The sequence below is a fragment of the Lipophrys pholis genome (genome assembly GCF_963383615.2).
Source record: "Lipophrys pholis genome assembly, chromosome: 4".
Classification (NCBI taxonomy): domain Eukaryota; kingdom Metazoa; phylum Chordata; class Actinopteri; order Blenniiformes; family Blenniidae; genus Lipophrys; species Lipophrys pholis.
The window spans coordinates 10,236,959-10,257,096 of record NC_137637.1 but is presented as its reverse complement, the minus strand read 5'-3'; the positions used below and the strand labels follow the sequence as shown (position 1 = coordinate 10,257,096).

At 43.3% G+C, this 20,138-nt stretch overlaps 1 protein-coding gene across 2 annotated transcripts in view; it reads right to left on the bottom strand.

Annotated features, from left to right (window-relative positions):
* LOC308108584 (band 4.1-like protein 1) overlaps positions 1 to 20,138 on the bottom strand; it is a 137,461-nt gene that overhangs the window by 26,838 nt on the left and 90,485 nt on the right. For both annotated transcript variants that reach the window (XM_080461669.1, XM_080461670.1), the window contains exons 5-12: positions 12,719 to 12,761; positions 12,540 to 12,615; positions 11,953 to 12,171; positions 11,457 to 11,544; positions 11,203 to 11,355; positions 6,531 to 6,628; positions 4,360 to 4,535; positions 3,234 to 3,463 (exon numbers count right to left, since the gene is read on the bottom strand). In XM_080461669.1, the coding sequence (XP_080317795.1) occupies positions 3,234 to 3,463; positions 4,360 to 4,535; positions 6,531 to 6,628; positions 11,203 to 11,355; positions 11,457 to 11,544; positions 11,953 to 12,171; positions 12,540 to 12,615; positions 12,719 to 12,761 (1,083 nt within the window). The remainder of the gene's footprint in view (positions 1 to 3,233; positions 3,464 to 4,359; positions 4,536 to 6,530; positions 6,629 to 11,202; positions 11,356 to 11,456; positions 11,545 to 11,952; positions 12,172 to 12,539; positions 12,616 to 12,718; positions 12,762 to 20,138) is intronic.

Here is a 20,138-nt window from a genome sequence, read left to right as displayed (position 1 = left end):
TGCCAGTCCATTTTCTCCTGGGACTTTGTAGTTTTATAGTTGACAGTCACCACATTAACAATCCAACTTTGTCGACTGTCCATACGAATGTTTCTGTACTCCGATTGTTGTTTATAGTGTACTGTTCTCAGTGTGCATGTGTGTGTGGTTGCATTACAAAAACACAGAGCTAACTACATTTTTAATGTTTCTGCCTTTTCTGTGTAAACAGACATTGTTTTCAGAACACTGCAGCGTAAACCCAAAACCTTTCTAAAACTACAACAAAAAAACTTTGCGTTTTCACTTGAAATGTTGTAGTGTAAACAGGGCCTGAACAAAACTTCACCCTGTGGATCAGACACAACTTTAATAATCACGTTTTGCTGTGCTAATGCTGAAACATGACACCGAGGATGCAAGGAGAAAAAGACCCAGACACAATCAGTGCGCTCACTGAATGAAGAAATGAATATGAAATACTCATTAGCTTCAAATGTTAATTAAAATTCTGCATTTCATTTTTTTTGTTTTGTTTTTTTAAATGATAACAGAGTCTGTGTTGGAAGATGTTAATTAGAGAGCCACAATTTATTACAGTGACGTTTCCTCATATGAGGAACCATTAGAGTGGGCAGCGCTGCACTTGTTACTCAGTTACAGTCAGTTCACACATTTAAGGACAGGTTCACACATTTGGAGCCTCTTCAGGGTTCAATATGGTGGATTTAAGCAGCGCCGCTTGCTGTGTGAATTGGTTGTCAGTGGAGAATTGCTGTGGTGTCGGGCTAAAGGCAGCACATTCAGGTCGATTCAGTAACACTGAGAAGAAGGAAGGCAGCTCATTAATGAAAACGGCAGTTTACATATGAAGCCGCTCGGGCTTTCAGAGTTTGAGCAGATTTCGGCTGCAGCCGCCAAGAGCTGATTCTTCTCTGTGAACAAACTAGAGGCAAGCAACCCTGAACACCTTCTGGTATTACTACGCCAAGTTATTTTAACTGCTAAATTTAACTCTTCAACATTTCATCATTGCTGGACTAATGCTGGTTAGCATCAAACTCCACTTTATCACTCGCCATTGTTATTGTTTATAAAGTAATGTCCTCTGCATATATCTGTGTGTATATTAAATTACAAAAACAATCAACAGTGTCAACTCATGGCCCGGCAAGGAAACTCCATTGTTTTGAGCATTTCATTGAGCAGCGTCATGTAAACGCAAAACTATTCTGAAATCAAAACACAAAAACGTTGCGTTTTCACTTGAAACGTTGTCGTGTAAACGGGGCCTTAGTCTTTCCTCTTTGACAATATGTAAAGCTTTAAACTGGATTTAAAGTTCAGACATTCAGACAAGTGTACAAGCTTCAGAGGTGATAAATTGAGATTTTATCCTAATGGGTTCAAATTAAAACCCAGTGAGCATGTGTTAACCTGCTCAAAAACTATTTTCTTCTGTTCAAACCACCAATATTCTAGAAATGCCAATGTATTTACAGATATTAGGACCAAACTGTACATTTAAAACAGAGACGTCAGACATACTTTAGTCCAACGACCGCATAAAGCAAAAACTGAAATAAAACATTTTGGACAAATCTTGTTTTCATTTGGATTTAGTGCAGAAATGTCCAAATACACTGGATTTCGTTTTACTATATAATAACTTATTTCAAAACCAATAAAATAATGTGGTGCAAAATAAAGTTTAATGTCCCAAAATTATTTGTGGCATGTTCACCATAGCCTTGATACTAATGCTACTTCAGTAGAGACGGCGTAGTTAGCTTTTAACGCCGTTTTATTTGAAGTTTTCAGTGTTATGTCCACCGGTCGCACTAAAAGTGAGCGTGACCCTTCCAGCAGGCTGGATTTGGTCCACAGACTGTATGTTTGACACCCCTGGTTTAAAACGGTTACAAATCGGAAAGTGTACCTCAAACACATATTTTAATACTGCCAACCCCTTTTCATATCTATAAATAAGAGGAAGGGTATTAAATGTTGGTTCAAGTGTTTGACGTTAATACGAGACCAGAGGAGGGTTTCATCTTTAAGTGTGAAATTCCCTCTGCGTTGTTCCGTTTATCTCCACTAGAGGTCTAAAGGGAAGCAGGAACACCCATCAACAAAACTAAAGGAGAGCAACTTGGATTGTTATACATTTTATAAAAGGCAATTGTTTTTTAATTTGTTAAGCTCTTTCCGTAGCTTTCCTGCAACTGAACAGAAACTCATGCATTAAATGCACTTAACGATCAGGAGCACATCGTCTCTGTTTACAGCTGAGACTCTGGAGATCTGCCCATAGATGTTTAAAATCTGTTTAGCATTTCCGAATGTATGTGAATTAGGCACCAATACCACTTTTTAAAAGGAGTACAAGAACCAAGCTTTAGCTATTTGCTGACCAGATCCAATACTGGCATTGGTGCGTCCCTATTATAAATGTATCTTTTGATTGATCCAGGCGAGCCGCCGTCCTCTGAATGCTGAGGAACAGCTACACAAAAAACATGAAGAGCCGCATGTACCTCCTGTTTGTGCCGAGGCGTGGCCTCCTGGTCCAACTGAGCGAGCAGAGTTGGGGCAGGAGAGCGGGGTCGGGGGGGTAAAGAGTGCAGGGTCAAAGGTCAGATGCAGGCAGGCAGACAAACTGAAAGCACAGACTCCACAGAGCGAGGCCTTGTGACACCATGCAGAGGAGCAAAAAACACCAGAAACCATGTGGAAAACATCCCGGCAGACATTTGGAAACTGAACAGATTGATGCCCCCCCCCCCTTCATTGGACCAATCACTGTCAAATGCTTGCTGGGATGTTCAACTGTGACAGATGAGTCCAGGCACAACCTTAGTGTGGTGCAATGCTGAAGAAGTCCCCCCCCTCCTCCGCCCCACGTTGTTGACAGCTACAGTTAGAGACAAACTCCGAGGAAGATTGACAGGTCGAGTGAGACAGACGCACAAAAGAAACCCCAGATGGGTCGAGACAGCGTGCAGACTGACAGAGCAGACAAGAGACCAAATCACCAGACGCTGAATACCTCATATTTACTGTCAACTGGTGACCCAGCCTCGTCCTTATGGCCAGCAGGAGTTTAAAAGTAGAAACACATAGAAGCATGTTAGCAACTGTGTTAACTGCGAAGCTGTTAGCGGGAATTAGCGGCAGAGTGAGTCAGAGGAAAAGCAGAAGAGTTAGTCAAAGCTAAGTACTCATACAATGTCTCTGGGAGGAGCCTTTCCTACCATGATGTCCTTCTTCCTGCTGGGAGTCGTGTTCCCATCCTGGTCTCTGCTGAACTCCGGGTCCTGGTCCTGGTCCTGGTCCCGGTCCTCCTCGTCCTGCTCCATGCTGGGCTCCAGTTCTGTCTCCTGCTCGTCCACCGAGGGGCTGCGGAAGCGGCGCTGCTCGCTGACACTGCGATGCGAGAGGCCGTCGTGGTTCTCACACATGGCCGACACCGGCCGAGAAAACTCTGACCAATCAGACGAGATCAGTTCGGTTAGCACTACATTTCTTAGACCTCTTTGCCAATTTGTATTAATCGGGGCCAGATAATCCTTAAGGCAGCTACACACTGTGATTCTTGGCCGTCCCAGACCAAAGGTAACGATCGTGAGAGAATCGTGGCGATATCTTTTGTCTTGGCTCTAAATCGGTGGTCCTATGCCGCACTGTCAGGCCAGTTCAAGGATGATCCGTTTATGTCATGCTCTGATTGCACAGTTCGTAGCCAGCTTAAGGCCCCATTTACATAAAAATGTTATAAGCAAAACACGATTTTGTGTTTTTGTTTCAGAAAAGTGGCACATTTACACGCTAACGTTTTGAAAACATCGTCCATTTGCATTGAAATGGCACACAATGGAGTTAGCATGTCAGGCCACTAATGGGTGCAGTTTTTTTTGTTTTTTTCTAATGAAACCACACACATGTGCACAGACAATACTTTAAAAACATTAACAACGGGATTACACGGACATTCCTATGGGCAAACAACCGAGTTGGATTGTTATTACACTGACTGTCAACTACAAAACTACCATGTTTCAGGAGAATATGGACTGGGAATCAGGACACGACGGAGGCAAACATTGCTGTTATTGTCCATCACGTCGCACATGTACAGAAGAAATATTCACTACAGCCGTGGTGCACATGTGCAGTAGCAGCATGTGCACCATTTAACATGGAGATGGAGCCTAAGTGTTTTCCAGTGGAGTGCAGTGGCTACGAGCATCGCTGTTGTATAAACGGACACTCAAAACGCGACGCAAATTTTCTGTTTTCACTTGATAACGTTGACGTGTAAACAGGGCCTTAAAATGCTACCCCCCCCCCCCCCCCCCTTCCCCGCAGTGCAGCTCTCACCTCCATCCAGGCTCCGGGACAGCAGGTACCTCTTGCTGGTGGAGCGCTCGAAGTGCGGAGCGGGCCGGTCTATGAGAGCGCTGGCCTGCCGGGTTTGAGCCTGCGTCCTCCCGCTGTAGCGAAACTTTGAGCCCATCACCAGGAAGCCTTTGGGGGGAGGCTCCGGACACACCAGGCTGTGGACGTTCACACAGCAGGGGGCTCACACATGCATGTCTAACACCAATACATGTATCTGACAATATCTGTGCTTGAAAGCCAGAACTTAAGCTTCAGTGTGCATGATGATGGATGGCAGGAGACGCTTTCACAGTCATTAAAAAAGACCAGTACTAGAATAACAGCATATATGCTAAAAATATGTTTACAATTTGCTTGGGGTTTGGCAAGCTTCAGAATGTGAGATTCTTCATTCCTGCAGCCTGAAATGTGTCAAATCATTTTTGACTTTTAGTTTTTTTCTTATCAGATACAGAAATAAAATCTTCTTTATGCCACTTAAAGTCTTAAGATCTGATGTTGTGATGAGGACAAATTATATTTGCAGAACATGTTCCCAATTTTTCTATCACGCATGTCAACATTTTCAGTATAAACATCACCAACCACTGAGTGCACTACAAGAAATGCTTCCATTCATTCTTTGGACGTCAACATGTTTTATCAATCTGATGGAGCCCTGCTGGATTTCCACTGCACGTTTTTGTCAACAATACATCAGACCCAATGTCAGATGCACAAAAATCAAGAAAAAAAATGACTAAAAGTTAATAACCTGCTCAAACTGTGGTTTGGCCAGATTGGATCATCTTGCAGGCCAGTTTTGGCCCACGGATCTTATGTTGGACACCCCTGTTGTAGAGTATTGCAATATCGCCTGTGATGAATAAATACTGATAATGATTTTGGATCTCCTTTGTTTTACTTCTTTCCATCACATGTATGGCTGCAGTGTTTCAGAAACTAAACTTTGTTATTTTTAGTCTTATTTTTCTTGACTTTTGTGCTTCTGTTATCTGCTCTGATGTATTGTTGACAAACAAATGAAGTGGAAATCCAGCAGGCCTCCATCAGGTCAGCAAAACATGTTGACGTCCAGAGAATGAATGGAAGCATTTCTTGTCGTGCACTCAGTGGTTGGTGATATTTATACCAAAATTGTTGAAATGATTGATAGAAAATGTAGTGTAAATATAATTCGTCCTCACCAAAAGATCAGGGCTTAAGATTTTAAGTGGCATGAAGTCGATTTTACTTCTGTATCTGATGTGAAAAAAACTTATCAAACTCACATTCTGGAGCTTTTGAGAGGAGGTGGAAAGAAAAACAACACACACAAGGCGCTAATTCAGGAGTGTCAAACATAAGGCCCGTGGGCCAAAAACTGGCCTGCAAGAGGCTCCAATCCGGACAAACCACCCAAAAATTGTAAAGATTCACAACATTGATTTTTTTTTTTTTTACTTTAAAGTTTCAACTCAAAAGTTTTTATGGCACCACTTTACCACTGCAGCTCACTCATACTGTCCGTATGTGGCCCCCGATCTAACGTGTTTGACACCCCTGAACTAGTTTGAGTTCAAAAGTAAAAACGTTAAAAAAATACGTGCGAGAACTCTTTCAAGAGAACTTATTCTTCCTGTTTTTAACTTTTTTCCCCATTGATTTCTTCCCTATAATTATAGATTGTCTCATCGATGCTGGCCTTTATGTATCAAGGCTGTTTTAGGTTCCGTCTTTTTAAACATTCTTTCTCATTGAACCTTGGTTTTCTCAAGAAAGTCACGTCATTTGAAAGCAGGAATCCCAGAATAACGCAGTGAAATATACCTGCAGGAGGATGTGCGTGACAAGCGGATGTCAAAGAGAGTGTTTTAGGAAGCTTCTTATTCAAAGGAGACAGGATGAGAGGTTTTCCCTTAAATCCTTCATGCTAAAGCTGACTTTTCTTGCACGGCTGCCTGATGCGAGCAGCTTTAACATGCAGGCTGCATATTGAGCTTTATCGTTCAGTTCCTGTCAGGATGCCCCTCCTGCAGGGACCAATCAGTATTCATCACGCTCACATCTCGGGTGACAAACTTAGCGGCTGCGTATGCAATGAAGCCACACACGTGGAAGTGTTTTGTCTCGTAGCTGTCCGCGGCGGAGGCGGCGGGGTCGATTCTTACCGGAAGAAAGTGTGATGCTCGATGCAGACCTTCCACAGGCGCTTGGCTGCTCTGTGGTTGGGAAGCTTGAAGCCGATTGTACTTTCAAACTGTTCGTACTGTTGGAAGCAGAGACAGAGGACAAACATGAAGCAGGTTTATTAGTCTACAGATATGAAGTTTTTCATCTAAAAGAAACATCTGACAGCTGCAGTAGAAGCAGTCCAGCATAAATGAGATTCTCCAGCGTGGACATAGGGGAGGAGATCAGAGCCGAGGAGGATGAGACGCTGCGAGCAGAAAAACTATTTCATGGCTCTATATTTACACTCTTTATCTCTCTGTCCTGACTGCGGCTGCAGCTGCAGCGAGGCTGTTGAAGGGACTCTTTATTTGGCCTGATCACAGGCTCACTGTGCAGCTCTGTCACTTGACTGGGTTTCGCTTCAGACGGACCGAGGATCGGCAAGGAGCTGCAGCGCCGCACGGCACAGTGAGGGGGCGCCCACACCAAGGTCCTGACAGGAGGGGGAGATTTAAGCCTTAAAAACGTCAAACTCTGTGTCATTACCAATGGAAACCAACACAACAATGTCCTCATGATCAGGAAAAAGACAACATATCAAGAGAAACAGTGTGAACATGCTGGATTAAGATCACTTAGACATCTTACAAAAGTGAGGGAGGGGCCAATTTTATGATTTTTGAAGGCTAAATACAGTCAGTGAACACAAAAAGCTAATGATAGTCAGCACTAAGGCCCTGTTTACACCTAATCCGCTAAAAAAAACGGAGTGTGTTTACACTACAGCAGCGGACACACGGACAAACAATATAGGTAGTATGCCGGGCCACTGGAGGGCGCTGTTGCTTGATTTTGTAATGAAACTACGCAGACGTGTGCAGAGAACAAGACACTATAAACGTGAAGAAAATGGAGAGAACCCGAAATCCGCATGGACTGATGACACATCAGATGCTATCAGGGGAGAGTCTCAATTATTAAACTACTGATCTGGACGATAAAACTAGAATATGGACCGCGAGTCAAACCACTACGCGGCCGCCATGTTTGTTTACAACTGAATGAGCAGGAGGGAGGGGGAGAGATGTGCATGCGCAGTAACAGCCTCTGTAGCCTCCATCAGTCTCTGCAGGAGGGATTTGCGCCGTGAAAGAATCTTTCCACCTTGAGAGCCGATATAAAAACTTTGTGGACACAGTGCATCCGCAAACTGGTGCCGCGTAAACGGACCCCCCAAAGGTGAAGAAAGTTTTGCGGATACAGTCTAATTCGTTGTCGTGTAAACGGGGCCTAAGTTACGAGATAGAGATAGAGAGATAGAGGGATAGAGAGATAGATGCTATACATAACTAAACACTTTCACACCAGAACAGACTTAAAAAGAAAAAATAACAATAAAAAAAATAAGTCGTATGGCCGCTGGGACAAACGACCACCTGAACCTCTCAGTGCTGCAACACATGGAGGAGTCGGTCACCGCGGCGGCTTCTCTGAGCAACCACGGCATTGTGCAGGGGGTGGCTACTGTTCTTGAGAATGGCCTGCAAGGACCTTACTTATTACTTTATTTAGGTCCTGTCTACACAACAATGTTTTCAAGTGAAAACACAATAGTCCAGTTGCGTTTTTGGCATCTGTTTACACGACAACGGTGCTCGGAGGCACTGATGACGCACGTTTGTTAAAACGGCTCCCAAAGGGGGACTTTTTGGATACGCTCCAACTCGATCTGCACAGGAGATAATACAACTTTCTGAAACACTGCAGCTGTGCATGCACACTACAGCCATAGAAAATTGTTCTTCTGCACATGCTCAGTAGATGGACAACGAGAACAGTGTTTCCTCCAGTGTCATGACTCCCTGTCCATGTTCTCCTGGGACTTGGTGGTTTTATAGCTGAGAGTCACCGTCGCAGCACTCCAACTCCTCTGTCCATATGAATGTTCATGTACTCGCCATTGTTAATGTTTAGAACTCTGCGAGCATGTGTGTGTGTGGTTTCATTACAAAACAACCAACAGCACCAACTAGTGGCTCAACATGCCTCTGTGCAGGCGCGAAACAACGTGTTTTTACTTGAAACGCTATTGTCTAAAGAGACTTGATAAAATAAAATAAAAAATTGTGCAATTCATAAATGTAACGTTTATGACTGCTGCGGACTAAAAACACCAAATTTGTTAATTAAAAGCATCAAACCAGCATGTGAGGTGTTGTGCGTTTTATTGCCTGTGGATACAAACGCCGTTGAAAACATTTTTTTCATGCAAGAAATACCGGTAGGCCTCGAGGGCTTAGAAAACTCCTTTCTGTGGTACATTACAGTACCGTATGTCATTAGGCTGAAAAACCACCACAGGATCCTTGTGATCCTCGAACACACACACACACACACACACACACACACACACACACACACACACACACACACACACACACACACACACACACACACACACACACACACACACACACACACACACACACACACACACACACACACACACACACACACACACACACACACACACACACACACACACACACACACACACACACACACACACACACACACACACACACACACACACACACACCTAAAGTTGTTTGCTACATTCACAAATTGAAGTCGAATGTGAAAAATTCATAGAAGAAACCAGATGTGGGCATATATTCAGAGACAGGATCTTCCTCTCTGGACCCGAGATTAAAAAATGTGCTGAAACGAATCATAAAAGTGTCGTGCGGTTGGATGAATTGAACTCTGGGGCAGTTTCTGAATATCAAGGGTGCAGCTTGAACCGGGCTAAAGAAAAGAGTGAAACCATCACATTAGTGCAGATGGTTTGAGTGAAAGCTCATTAATGCTGGACATTATTTACAGGTTGCAATCCAGATTATATCCTCCTCAGGACATCACTTTTTAATTACAACAGGACAATGCCAAAACCCATTTGCGCAGGTATTAAAACAGTGCGGCTCTGTAGTGGAAGATTGTGTTCCACATTAAACTGCGTGCACAGCAGACCTGTCCCGCTGAAAACAATCGCCCTGGACTGGAAGTCAGAGGAAAGGTTTCACCAAGCGAATAAGGAAAAACTTGACATTAATGAAAATATAAGGCGTGCATGGTACTGGTAAACATTTCAAATTGGACAACATATTTTAAAAGCTTTAAAATCTGGGAAATGTTATCATATTTTCCAACTGGATATGTACGAGTACTCCGTGGAGCATCAAACCTGATACCAGTATTGGTACATCCCTACAACACTAATCATTGTTTTCTGATCCCACTTTTGAAACTGTTACAGGAGCAATATGAGGTGTTGCAAGTATACTTTTTTTTTTCTAATCTGTGATGACAAGAAGCTGCCAGATGTGACATAGAAATCAAGAAATGAATGCTATAGCTCCACTTTTAAAAAACTACATTTTGAAGATATAAAGACAGATGATGATTGGTCCTGAGACACTGCTACAGCTTATTCTATTCTTATATTTCAGGTAGACTAAGACACGTTTTTCCACAGCATTGAAAACGTTTCGTTTTCATTTCAGATAAGTTTTGCATTTACACTGCAACGTTTTGAAAACAATGTCCGTTTACACGTCAACAGCAGAAACACAATGTAGTTTTCATGTTGGGCCACTAGTGAGTCCTGTATTGTTTTTGTAATTAAACTACACGCACACACATGCGCAGAGAACAATATATTATAAACATTAACAGTGGCGAGAACATGGATATTTGTATGGACAGAAAACCAAGTTGGATTCTTATCACGGTGACCGTCAACTATAAAACGACCAAGTCCCAATAGAAGATGGACTGGGAGTCATGACACTCTGGAGGAAAACATTGTTGTTATTGTTCATCTGCTCATGCATGTGCAGAAGAACTATTTACTGTGGTGCACATGGAGTAGCAGCATTTCAAAAAGTTTTCAAAAAGTTCCAATTGGGAGCAGTTTTCAAAAAATTCCTTTTTCAGTGGTTCCAAGCACTGTTGTTGCACACAGAGCCCCAAATTGCTGTGAAAGTTTTCCAACACTATAAGTCTTCCTTGAAAATAGTGTTTTGTGTGTTTTTCGGTTATCTTTATTCTTCTATACTAATACCAGTCACTGCTTTACCCTGTGTGTATATATATATATATATATATATATATATATATATATATATATATATATATATATCTTTATATATATATGAATGAAATTTTTACTTTTACGCTATTTCCTCTCAGTAAGTATTTCTATTCTAAACGGGGCCTCAGCTAATCATATGCTAGATATTCTGATTGACTAAACAGGAAAATGTCTAAGATGAGATGAAGACACGAAATTAAAGCAGAGAAAATATAATTTTAGCATAAAAACAGCTTACATTTCACCAGAAACCCCTTATGCACGATTTAGCTGTCCAAGCTGGCCAATACCAAATCACAAGAAAAAGTGAAGCAAACAAACCAAAACTCTATACCAGATTCATGAAGCTCATTTTCTAAGGATCCTCTTGAAGTGAGATCGCGTTCTAAATTATAGCAGGACCAGTGTGTGAAAAAACCTCTTCCATGTACCCTTCCTTGCACCTTTTCCACACTACAGACTGCTGCTATGTAGCATGATCAGATAAGATGTGCGCATGCAGTCCCCTGCAGTACCTCTCCGGGCCTTATCTTGATGTAGAAGTTGCTCCTCTTATACGAGATCTTGAGGATCTTTGGCCAGGCGAAGCGATTGATCCTTAGCCGATCACGGTAAATGAGCAGACCGTTGGCACAGACGCCCAGCATGATTTCAATCCCTTCAGAATCCTGCAGCAAATCACGGAAACAAATTATTCATGAGCAGCGCTTAATGCGGTCTTGAAAACTCTACTTTGGTGAAAATTGAAATGACTGGGCAGATGGCCAACCTTCGCATGATGGAGGTCCACCCCGTACATCGACAATTTCTTCGCGTTCTCCAAGAAGTTAATTTCGGCCTCAGCCGGAGTCATCCCCCTGCAGGCAGAATAACAATAACCGTAAGCAACTTCAAGTGGCTTTCCTAAATAATAAACCCAGAATCCTCCTGCACAACGGGAGCAGAATTATCTTGGTAATGGAACGATCATATTTGTTTCTAATTCCTACAGTCCACCTCGTCCCTTAGCATTGAGTTTGAGTTTGGGCCAAATAAGTAATGCCAAATTGGAGTGTGGCGAAGACTTCCCAAAAGAGAACCTGTTCTCACGCTGACACGACTCGCCTTGTGTAGATTTTGGCGACAGATGGCACAGTGATGTGACACCATCTATCAGCCATATGCACGACGGACGGTCTCATTACGACAGGAACCAGTCAGCCGATCAACCCCAGAGACTCATGGGTGAGCGAATGTCTGCGTCAAACGACAGCGGATTTCCTCACTTGTAGTTTCGATGGAGCTCCATCACGCGCTCCTCCAGCTCACGGGTCTGATTGGGGGCGAATCGGAAGTCGCTGACGTAGTCAGAGCCGTGGTCGTCCTGGTCGTAGTCGCCCAGCTCGGCCTGGACCGAGTAGGAGCCCAGGAGGGCGTGAGTGACGAAGGAGCATGGCAGACGGCCCGACAGCATGTCATCCCTCAGCTGCAGACACAGGTAGTATCTGTCACACGAGACAAGAGAAGAAAAGGGGGTGAGTGAAAGAGGCGGGGGTGTTGGCGGTGAAACAAGCCTGAGCTAATGCGAGCTCCGACAAGTATTCAGCGTGCGTTAATCCGTGGCAGTTAGCAGCATTCCACGGCTAATCCTTGAAAAGGAGAGAGAGATTTGGGCTGCTTTGACACTGGGGCAAATATGCCAGGAGAATTGTTACAGTGCTTTTATGTAAACACACATCATCAGAGGGGAAAGAAAGAGGCAGGATCATCCTCAGTGCTGACATGTGCACATCATTTCTGCTTTGATTAGGTCGGAGGAGCTTCTGACGGCCGGAACCTGAAGAGCTGCTGTGGTAATATTACAGAGTGCTACCTGGTGATATCTTCCGTGAGCTGGGAGGGGTCCGGAGGGTAGAACTTGACGGCGAAGGCAAAGTGCCAGAGCGAGTCTGAGGAAAGATTGGCAACATCTTAAACGTACGCAACATTATCGAAAAATTCTTCGTCGGCAGTAGCTTGAGAGGAAATTTTTACAGTTACTTGGAAACTCACTGCGCATCTGCTTCTTGATCTCCTTGGAGGGGTCCAACCAGTTCTGAAAGACAGAAGGCAGAATTCACAGAGGGCGGACGGGAAACATGGCTAATTCACACCCCGCCGTCACATTTTGCTCTAATTGCCATCACTGTTCCTAATGAAAGCCTCTCCATATGGTAAATAAAGGATCCGAGCTCCCTCATTGTTGAACGTGTAGATAAGCATTTTATAACGGTGTCTTCTTCATTGCTGTAGAGTTCCTGAATCTGATCTCACAACGTGTGATCGTGCACTGAGCCGACTGGGGTGCCGCGCTTGTGATCAGGTTGCTGGAGCATTTCATCAGCTCGTAACAACAGCTGTAATTCCAGCTGTTTAGAGGCCAATGCACAGATGGCAGACTGAAATATTTCCACAAGCATTCTGACCGTATTAAAAACATTTGAGATTTTCCTCATACAGTCTTTATACTCATTTTTCACTCTCTCTCTCTCTCTGTGGTATCTAAAATAGCATTTTCTGTAAGAGGTTACATGCTGAGTGAGTTCCTGCCAATTTCTGTCTTAAATCCCAAGTCGACGGTCCTTCTCATACAGACAAAACCAAAAATGTGGAAAAATTCTGCAGTAAAAACAAATAGGTCCAGCGCAACTTGGATGACTCGTATTGCAACCAGGCCATTTAGTGGAAGTCATGTAGAGGTAGTAACACGATCCGAACTCAAGTGGTTTCCCTGAAACACGTGATACGGTGTAAACAGTCTGTGTCAGGGCTCGTCCTTTGTGATCGGACCACCCAAAACGCATAAAACCGCCAGGTGTGAACGGGCCAAAAGAGAGCTGCTTCACTTTGACCAGTTCTCAAAAAGCTAGATGGCGGAATCAAAAATATTCTCAAACATTGATACTGGGCACCACGCCTGTTGTAAATGGTTCTTCTGCACACGCGTGAGTTGATTTCAGAGTGTCATGCCTCCCAGTCCATCTTCTCCTGGGACTTGGCAGTTCTGTATTTGAGAGTCACCATCATAACAATCCAAGTTTGTTGTCTGTCGATACAAATTTTTGGGTACTCCCATTGCTGATCTTTTAGTTTATTGTTCTCTGCACGAGTGTGTGTGCTTTTTCTTGACAAAACCTACCAGCAGCAACATGCTAACTACATCATCTTCAAAACGTTGTTGGGCAAATGCAAATCTTTTCTGAAAATAAAATGTGTGGAAATGGGGCCTCAGATGGCGAGAGGCCTAATTTAATGCATTGAGCTTGTCCCTTCACTTTCCATATAGTCCTACGTGACTATTGTAAATCATTAGGCATCTCTCTTCTGTAACTGTCCTCTTGCAGTCAGAGATCTTTGAGGTATGTAGAGAAAGCTAGACTGGAAGTTTGTGCCGATTCGCCTGCTGTTCGAGGTCCACCTGTTCTCCTGTACTCCATCCTTTGCATCACTTGGGAATAGCAGGAGTGTAATCAGAAATCTACCACCTCAGAGTTTGGTTCAGGGGAGGTATTTTTCTCGTGTCTTTTTCCATTTCTCAGCAATCCATTGTATTCTAATCGATACATTCCCAACTAGACCAGCGTAATCTTATGGTTAGCAACCCGTTTGATGTGTCAGCTGCCTGTGGCACAGAGAGCTGACTTCATGAGCCCCAACACCATAAAGCTCATTAATCCCGGCAGTCTTTTGGCAGCAGGTAGCATGTCAGTCAGATTCCAACCAGGATCACGAGGGGCTGATACAGTTCAATCCCCAGATCCCAGACAATTAGCCATCTCACACAGTTACATGCACAAAAAGAAGTAGTGCTCCAGCGTTTAATCAGGCAGCTAAAGATTTTAAAGAGCCTCGGGCATTTATCGTCTCTCTTTATCGTCTCATATCAGCTGAGGGCAAAGAGCACTCAATTAGCTGGAAGCTCTTTGCTGATTTGCTTTTCTCTGCAGAAAAGCAGAGCCAACTTTTAATCACTGGCCGTTCAAGGCTTCACTCTTGCTTTTGCAATCTCTCCTCATAAAGCAATCACGCTGAATGACTGTTTTCCCCCAAAGAGGAAAGATTAAATCCAACTGAGTCGGAGAAAGGGCATCCGAAATGACAATTCAATTCTCTGGGTTTGTTTGGTCTACCAATCAGCGATGAGCGGAGACAGTAGGCTCAAGCTGTGCTCTGATAAGCCTGCATTTGATGAGACTGTCGTATTGATCTGAGCTGCTGCCTCACATACAGTCGGAGACAGGAAAATATTTGAACTTTAGAGATTGTTTTCCTCCGAAACACCTCCGTTAACCTGTCCGTGGGGGTCTGGATCATGCCGGATCTGTCGCATCAAGTCACAGGCCGATGATGGAAGACACGTCGCACATGTTAAAAGGGGACTTAGTCTTGTCATCTTTCCCATCTTTAGAAGGTGGGAGGTGCCTCTGTAGCCTGTTGTGCAACCACATTCCGGCCCTCAAGGGAGCTCACATCAAGCAAAAAGATGAAACTCACATCAAACAAAGATGATTCATGTGAGCTGACAGGTCGGACCAATCAGCCCCCGTCAATTACAAGGATGCTAATTATCCTGGCGTGTGCGCCTCGTAACGGCAATAATGGTCAAAGACAAACCGAAGCAGACCTTGTCTCATAAATGTCAAAACGATTCTCAGACAGACTTTAATGTTCAGACGTGTTAGTATGCGCACAAATAATTAAAGAGGAGGAAATGAGATGGCAGACAACTAAATCAAAGAATTATCTTTACGACAATGTACTGAAAAAAGGGTACAAAGTGTAGAAGGACGACAAATACCAGTTAACTTATATATTTGAAGATTACATTGATGTTTGTCCTGTCTCAAACCGAACTCCAAATCAAACGTTTTATCATAACCTTTAATTGAGTTTTATGTTTATGAATCCTGTTTATATTGTTGTTGTATAGGTTATCTATTTACCACCACTTCCAGTATTCAGTTTCTCTAGCTGTTTATCTTGTTACCTGTCCATTCTATTTTAAATTGCTTATTTACATATTTATTGAATAGCGATTTTGAATAGTACCTTGGGAGCACCATTATGCAAACATGCAAAGAAAGTATTCCGTTTTCACTTGAAAACACTGTCGGGTCAACAATGCTTAATACAAGCTTAAAGGATCCATCCATCATCTGTACATTCTAAATGTTTTATACAGAAGGTTTTCAATAGAAATCTGGAGTCTACATGTTGCTGTTTTGGTTTTGTAAGCTGGCGGCACTCATATTTTAACAGTGAAGATAAGGACGACGTTTCATCTCAACAGTGCAGCTAATAACGATGAACCCACAGTGGATTAGTGTGTGTAATCCCCCTTAGACTTCTTTGTTTTAACCACTGTAAGTTGTTCTAAAAAAAAAAAAAAACAACAACAAAAAACAAAGACAAGATAACCTGCTGTGAGCTAGTAATATTTCAGATGACAAATGTTTTTGTTGACTAAAAAAAGATTTGGACCAAGACGAGTCGTCTGGTCTTAAAAAACTTGGCAGTCCAAACTTTTTACAATTTGATATTTTAAAATTCTCCCTGAAATACATTATGTGTTTTGAGAGCCATTTGAATTTTAAATACTGCTGCAGTACGAGCACCGCTCGTGGACTTGGGAAGCTGTTTGATGTAGCACCAACTAGTGATGGACGGGTGTGTGAAATCTGAGCTACGTATTGTACATGAATAGAACAGCAACCAACAGATATTTCACACTCTTGACGTTTACCCGTACAATCTCTACTGTATGGACCTATTTAGCAACAAGCTAGTCAGCATGTAGCAATTAGAAGCTAATAGTTGTCAAGCATGTTTCTCTTAGAAACTACAATGTAAAGAAATTGAATTTTGATATATTTTTACCTTTGCCAAGTTGGCCGAGATGGTTTTGTTTTCGTCTGCATGTATATATTTATTGGGATTCTGTTCGTGTTTGTCAAACACATACGGGGGCGCAGTGAGAGAGCTGTTTTCATAGTTGTTTTAATTGTTTTTATACTTTCTTGTGCTTTAGTTCTTGGTCGAGCGACAGTTATAAAATGCTCTGTGTTCTACTGACTGAAGATAACACCATGGATTCCTTTTATTTCGCTGTGATTGGACTTCTGTGCTGCCTTGTGGGGCTTACAGTCAGCTGAGGACTGTTCACTCACGTGAGGAGCTGCTGCAGCTGAACTTTGCAAATGGGGTTACAGACGTCACCCCACTGCTACTGAATTTTAAACTGAGAGATTTTAACAGGACGAGTGACAAGAAGAAGAGGAAAAGAGGGAGACACTGAGGAGTCAAACTACGCCTGAGGAGACAGCAGCTCAGCTGGACTCCCCTGCCCTCCGTTATCCTGGGAAACATTCAGTCCCTGAGGAACAAGTTGGACGAACTCCAAGGAAATGTGAGGTTCCAGAAAGACTTCAGGGACTACTGTGTAATGGCCTTCACTGAGACGTGGCTGACGGAGCGGGACCAGGACACCGACCTGTCAGTCGACAGATTTGGAGCTCCATTTTGTTTGGACCGGAACTCGGAGGTAACGGGGAAAACACAAGGAGGGGGAGTGTGTTTGTAGGTGAACAAACCTTACTGCAGCGCTGTGACTGTCAGAGAACGCCGAGATCTGCACCAGAGACATTGAACTTTTATCAGAGTCACTGTGACCGTTTAATCTCACCCGTGAATTCCTCAAACTTTTTATTACTACGGTCTACATTCACCTGAGGGCTCACGCCACCTCTGCCCGCAGCACCATCACAGAGGCAGTGCAGAGGCTGCAGTCGCTCTCCCCGACGACCCAAACGTTATAATGGGTGATTTTAACCACGTCTGCCTTAAATCTGCCCTGAAAAACCTTTACCAATATGTGTCCTGTCCTACCAGACGGGACAGAATGCTAGATCTTCATCAGAGAAAAACACCTACAAATCCCTGCCTCTTCCTCCTTTGGGATCTGCTGAGCATCACTACGAGCATCTCCTGCCCTTCTACCAAACCTTTTAAAGCGGGAGAAGATAAGACCAACAATATTGAAATGTGGTCAGAGGACTCGGAGTTCTCCCTGCAGGAATGTTTCTATTGTACAGACTGGGACATTTTCACCCAGTCCTGTGGAGATGACCTGGACACTCTTGTTGGTGTCACAGGCTCCTATGTGACCTTCTGTAAGGACATGATTATACCATGGAAATGTGTTAAAGTGTACCCTAATAGCAAACCATGGGTCACAAAAGGTGCCATATTGTGCCTGAATAAAAAGAAACAGGCTTTCAAAGACGGGGCTGTCTCTGACCTTCAGGCAGCCACCAAAGACCCAAAAATTGAGCTTCTGAAAGCAAAACAGAGCAACAATAACCTCCTTCAAAGCAAAATGGCCTCAAAGAATCTGGGTTCTGCCAGGACATGCATGGAAACCATTGCAGGCCTTCATTATCCCCAGAGCAGCAGCCAGACCATCGTAAATTATTTTCAGAATCCGAATTCTTTTTATTATCATTGTCCTCTGAAGCACAAAGCTGCACAAACGATAATTTTTTCGGCACAAACCAGCACAAACGATTGGGACTATTTTCACTTTTCGTGAGGTGAAGGCCAGCTTCACTTAGGTGTTAGTGACTGCTTTTTATCTCTGTAAGGTTTTATTGTGGTTTCTCTTTATCTATTTTTGAGCTAATCTTAATTATTTATTGGTGAATAGAAGTACATTGAGCACTTGTCTTGTCTGTCTTGTTTTCACTCGACCAATTATCTGCTTGTCTGGTTCATCGTGTGTCTTTATTTGTTTTGACGTGCCAAATGCATTACAAAAATCTGTAAAACAAGTCTACCTACGGGTACTATTAAAGTAACCTTGAGCCTTGAATGTATGTATTTTTCCAACTTTCGCAAAAAAATTTACCCGCATTGCATGAAAAAACTTCAAGGATGATTTGTCATCATCCAAGGACCAATTGATTTGATTTTGGGATGTTAACAGCTAATCGTTTTCGAATAAATCCCAAAAACATGTCCCATACATAGGGGATGGGGGAGGCACCTCGTGGAAGAGCTCAAAGGAGATCAGCGTCGGTTGTCATGGAGACGCTCCCTGCTCAGGGTTTCACACAGGGTACGTCCGAAAAGTCCCTCCTATCTCCTTATCTATGGACTTTACCTTAACCCTGTGGATGCCGAAGGTGGTGTGGCAGTCGGACCACACTTTCACTTAGTGACGTCATAATAATGCGACGGCGGAGCAAGTCAGTGACGTCCAGCACGGTGGGGGAAAGAACTACAAGTTTCCAAAAATGGACTACAAAAAGGGTTTTAAAGTTGTTCAAGGCAGATTATTGCTTTGGTAATTTACATAATCTGCTCCATTTTTCCGACATCTTGAGTTTCCCTGAACACTCGGATGAGCGGGTACCTTTAAATCTTCACTCGCACAGACACCAGAGCTGCTATTTGCTATAACAAGTAGAAACTCTAATGGTCTCACTCTGTGACACTTTAGTCTAAATATAGGAAGAGTTGGGATCAAACAACTAACCCTACAATTAGATGATCTGATGATCCACCTGTGCCACAGTCACCCAACACATGCTGTCACACAGATGGCCAAATAGACCTTCTCCTCCGCCTCCCTGCTGGGGTCGTCCAATAGGACAAAGGCCAAAGAGTCTATCGAGTGCGAGCGCGAGCATCTGTAGCTACTCCTTCACATCCATCTTGGTGGTAAAAGAGCTCTCTGCAGGATCTCCTTGGGCAGTTTCACATCCTTTAAATAACTCTCGTCCATGCTGCAAGGAGCAGCTTTGCAGAGTCGGAGTGAGTCCAGGTGGATCTGGGAATGATTTCGCTTCATTTGCTCGTCACAGCTGTCAATTAAACGAGCCTCGAAGGCGACGTGGGAACGACGACTTGGAGTGTCATCAGAGCCGTAGGCTTGTTTGAAAGGTTGTGAAGGGTCCTTCACTCCACCGTCTGCAGTAACTGCTCACGCAGCTGTCGAGGAACCATTTAAGATGTCTTAAAACAAGTTCGCCATTTCAACTTCGGGACTTGGCTGGATTTTTCGGTCAGTCGAGGACAGAATATCAATCTGTCTGTGCTTTTCCATTACACCGCCTGAGCACTACTCATCTTGACACCTCTCCATTTCCATCACTTTCTATTACAACCGAGTATACCACTGCCAGTGGGGAGGTAATAAGGGAATACTTCGGTATATTTCACAACATCTTCTCTACTTTCAAATGTAAAAGTCACTACTGAGAACTCCCACAATAGGAATACAAATCCAATTTTTTTCATCTGCATTGTAGTCAATAAGTGCATCAGATTGTAACTGGACCAATTAAGCAAATGGAATATTTTGCTACATATGCAGCACCCATAGGTAACGCACATGCAGCAGTGGCCTCAAAGTTTTCACTGTCAGCAGTGAAAA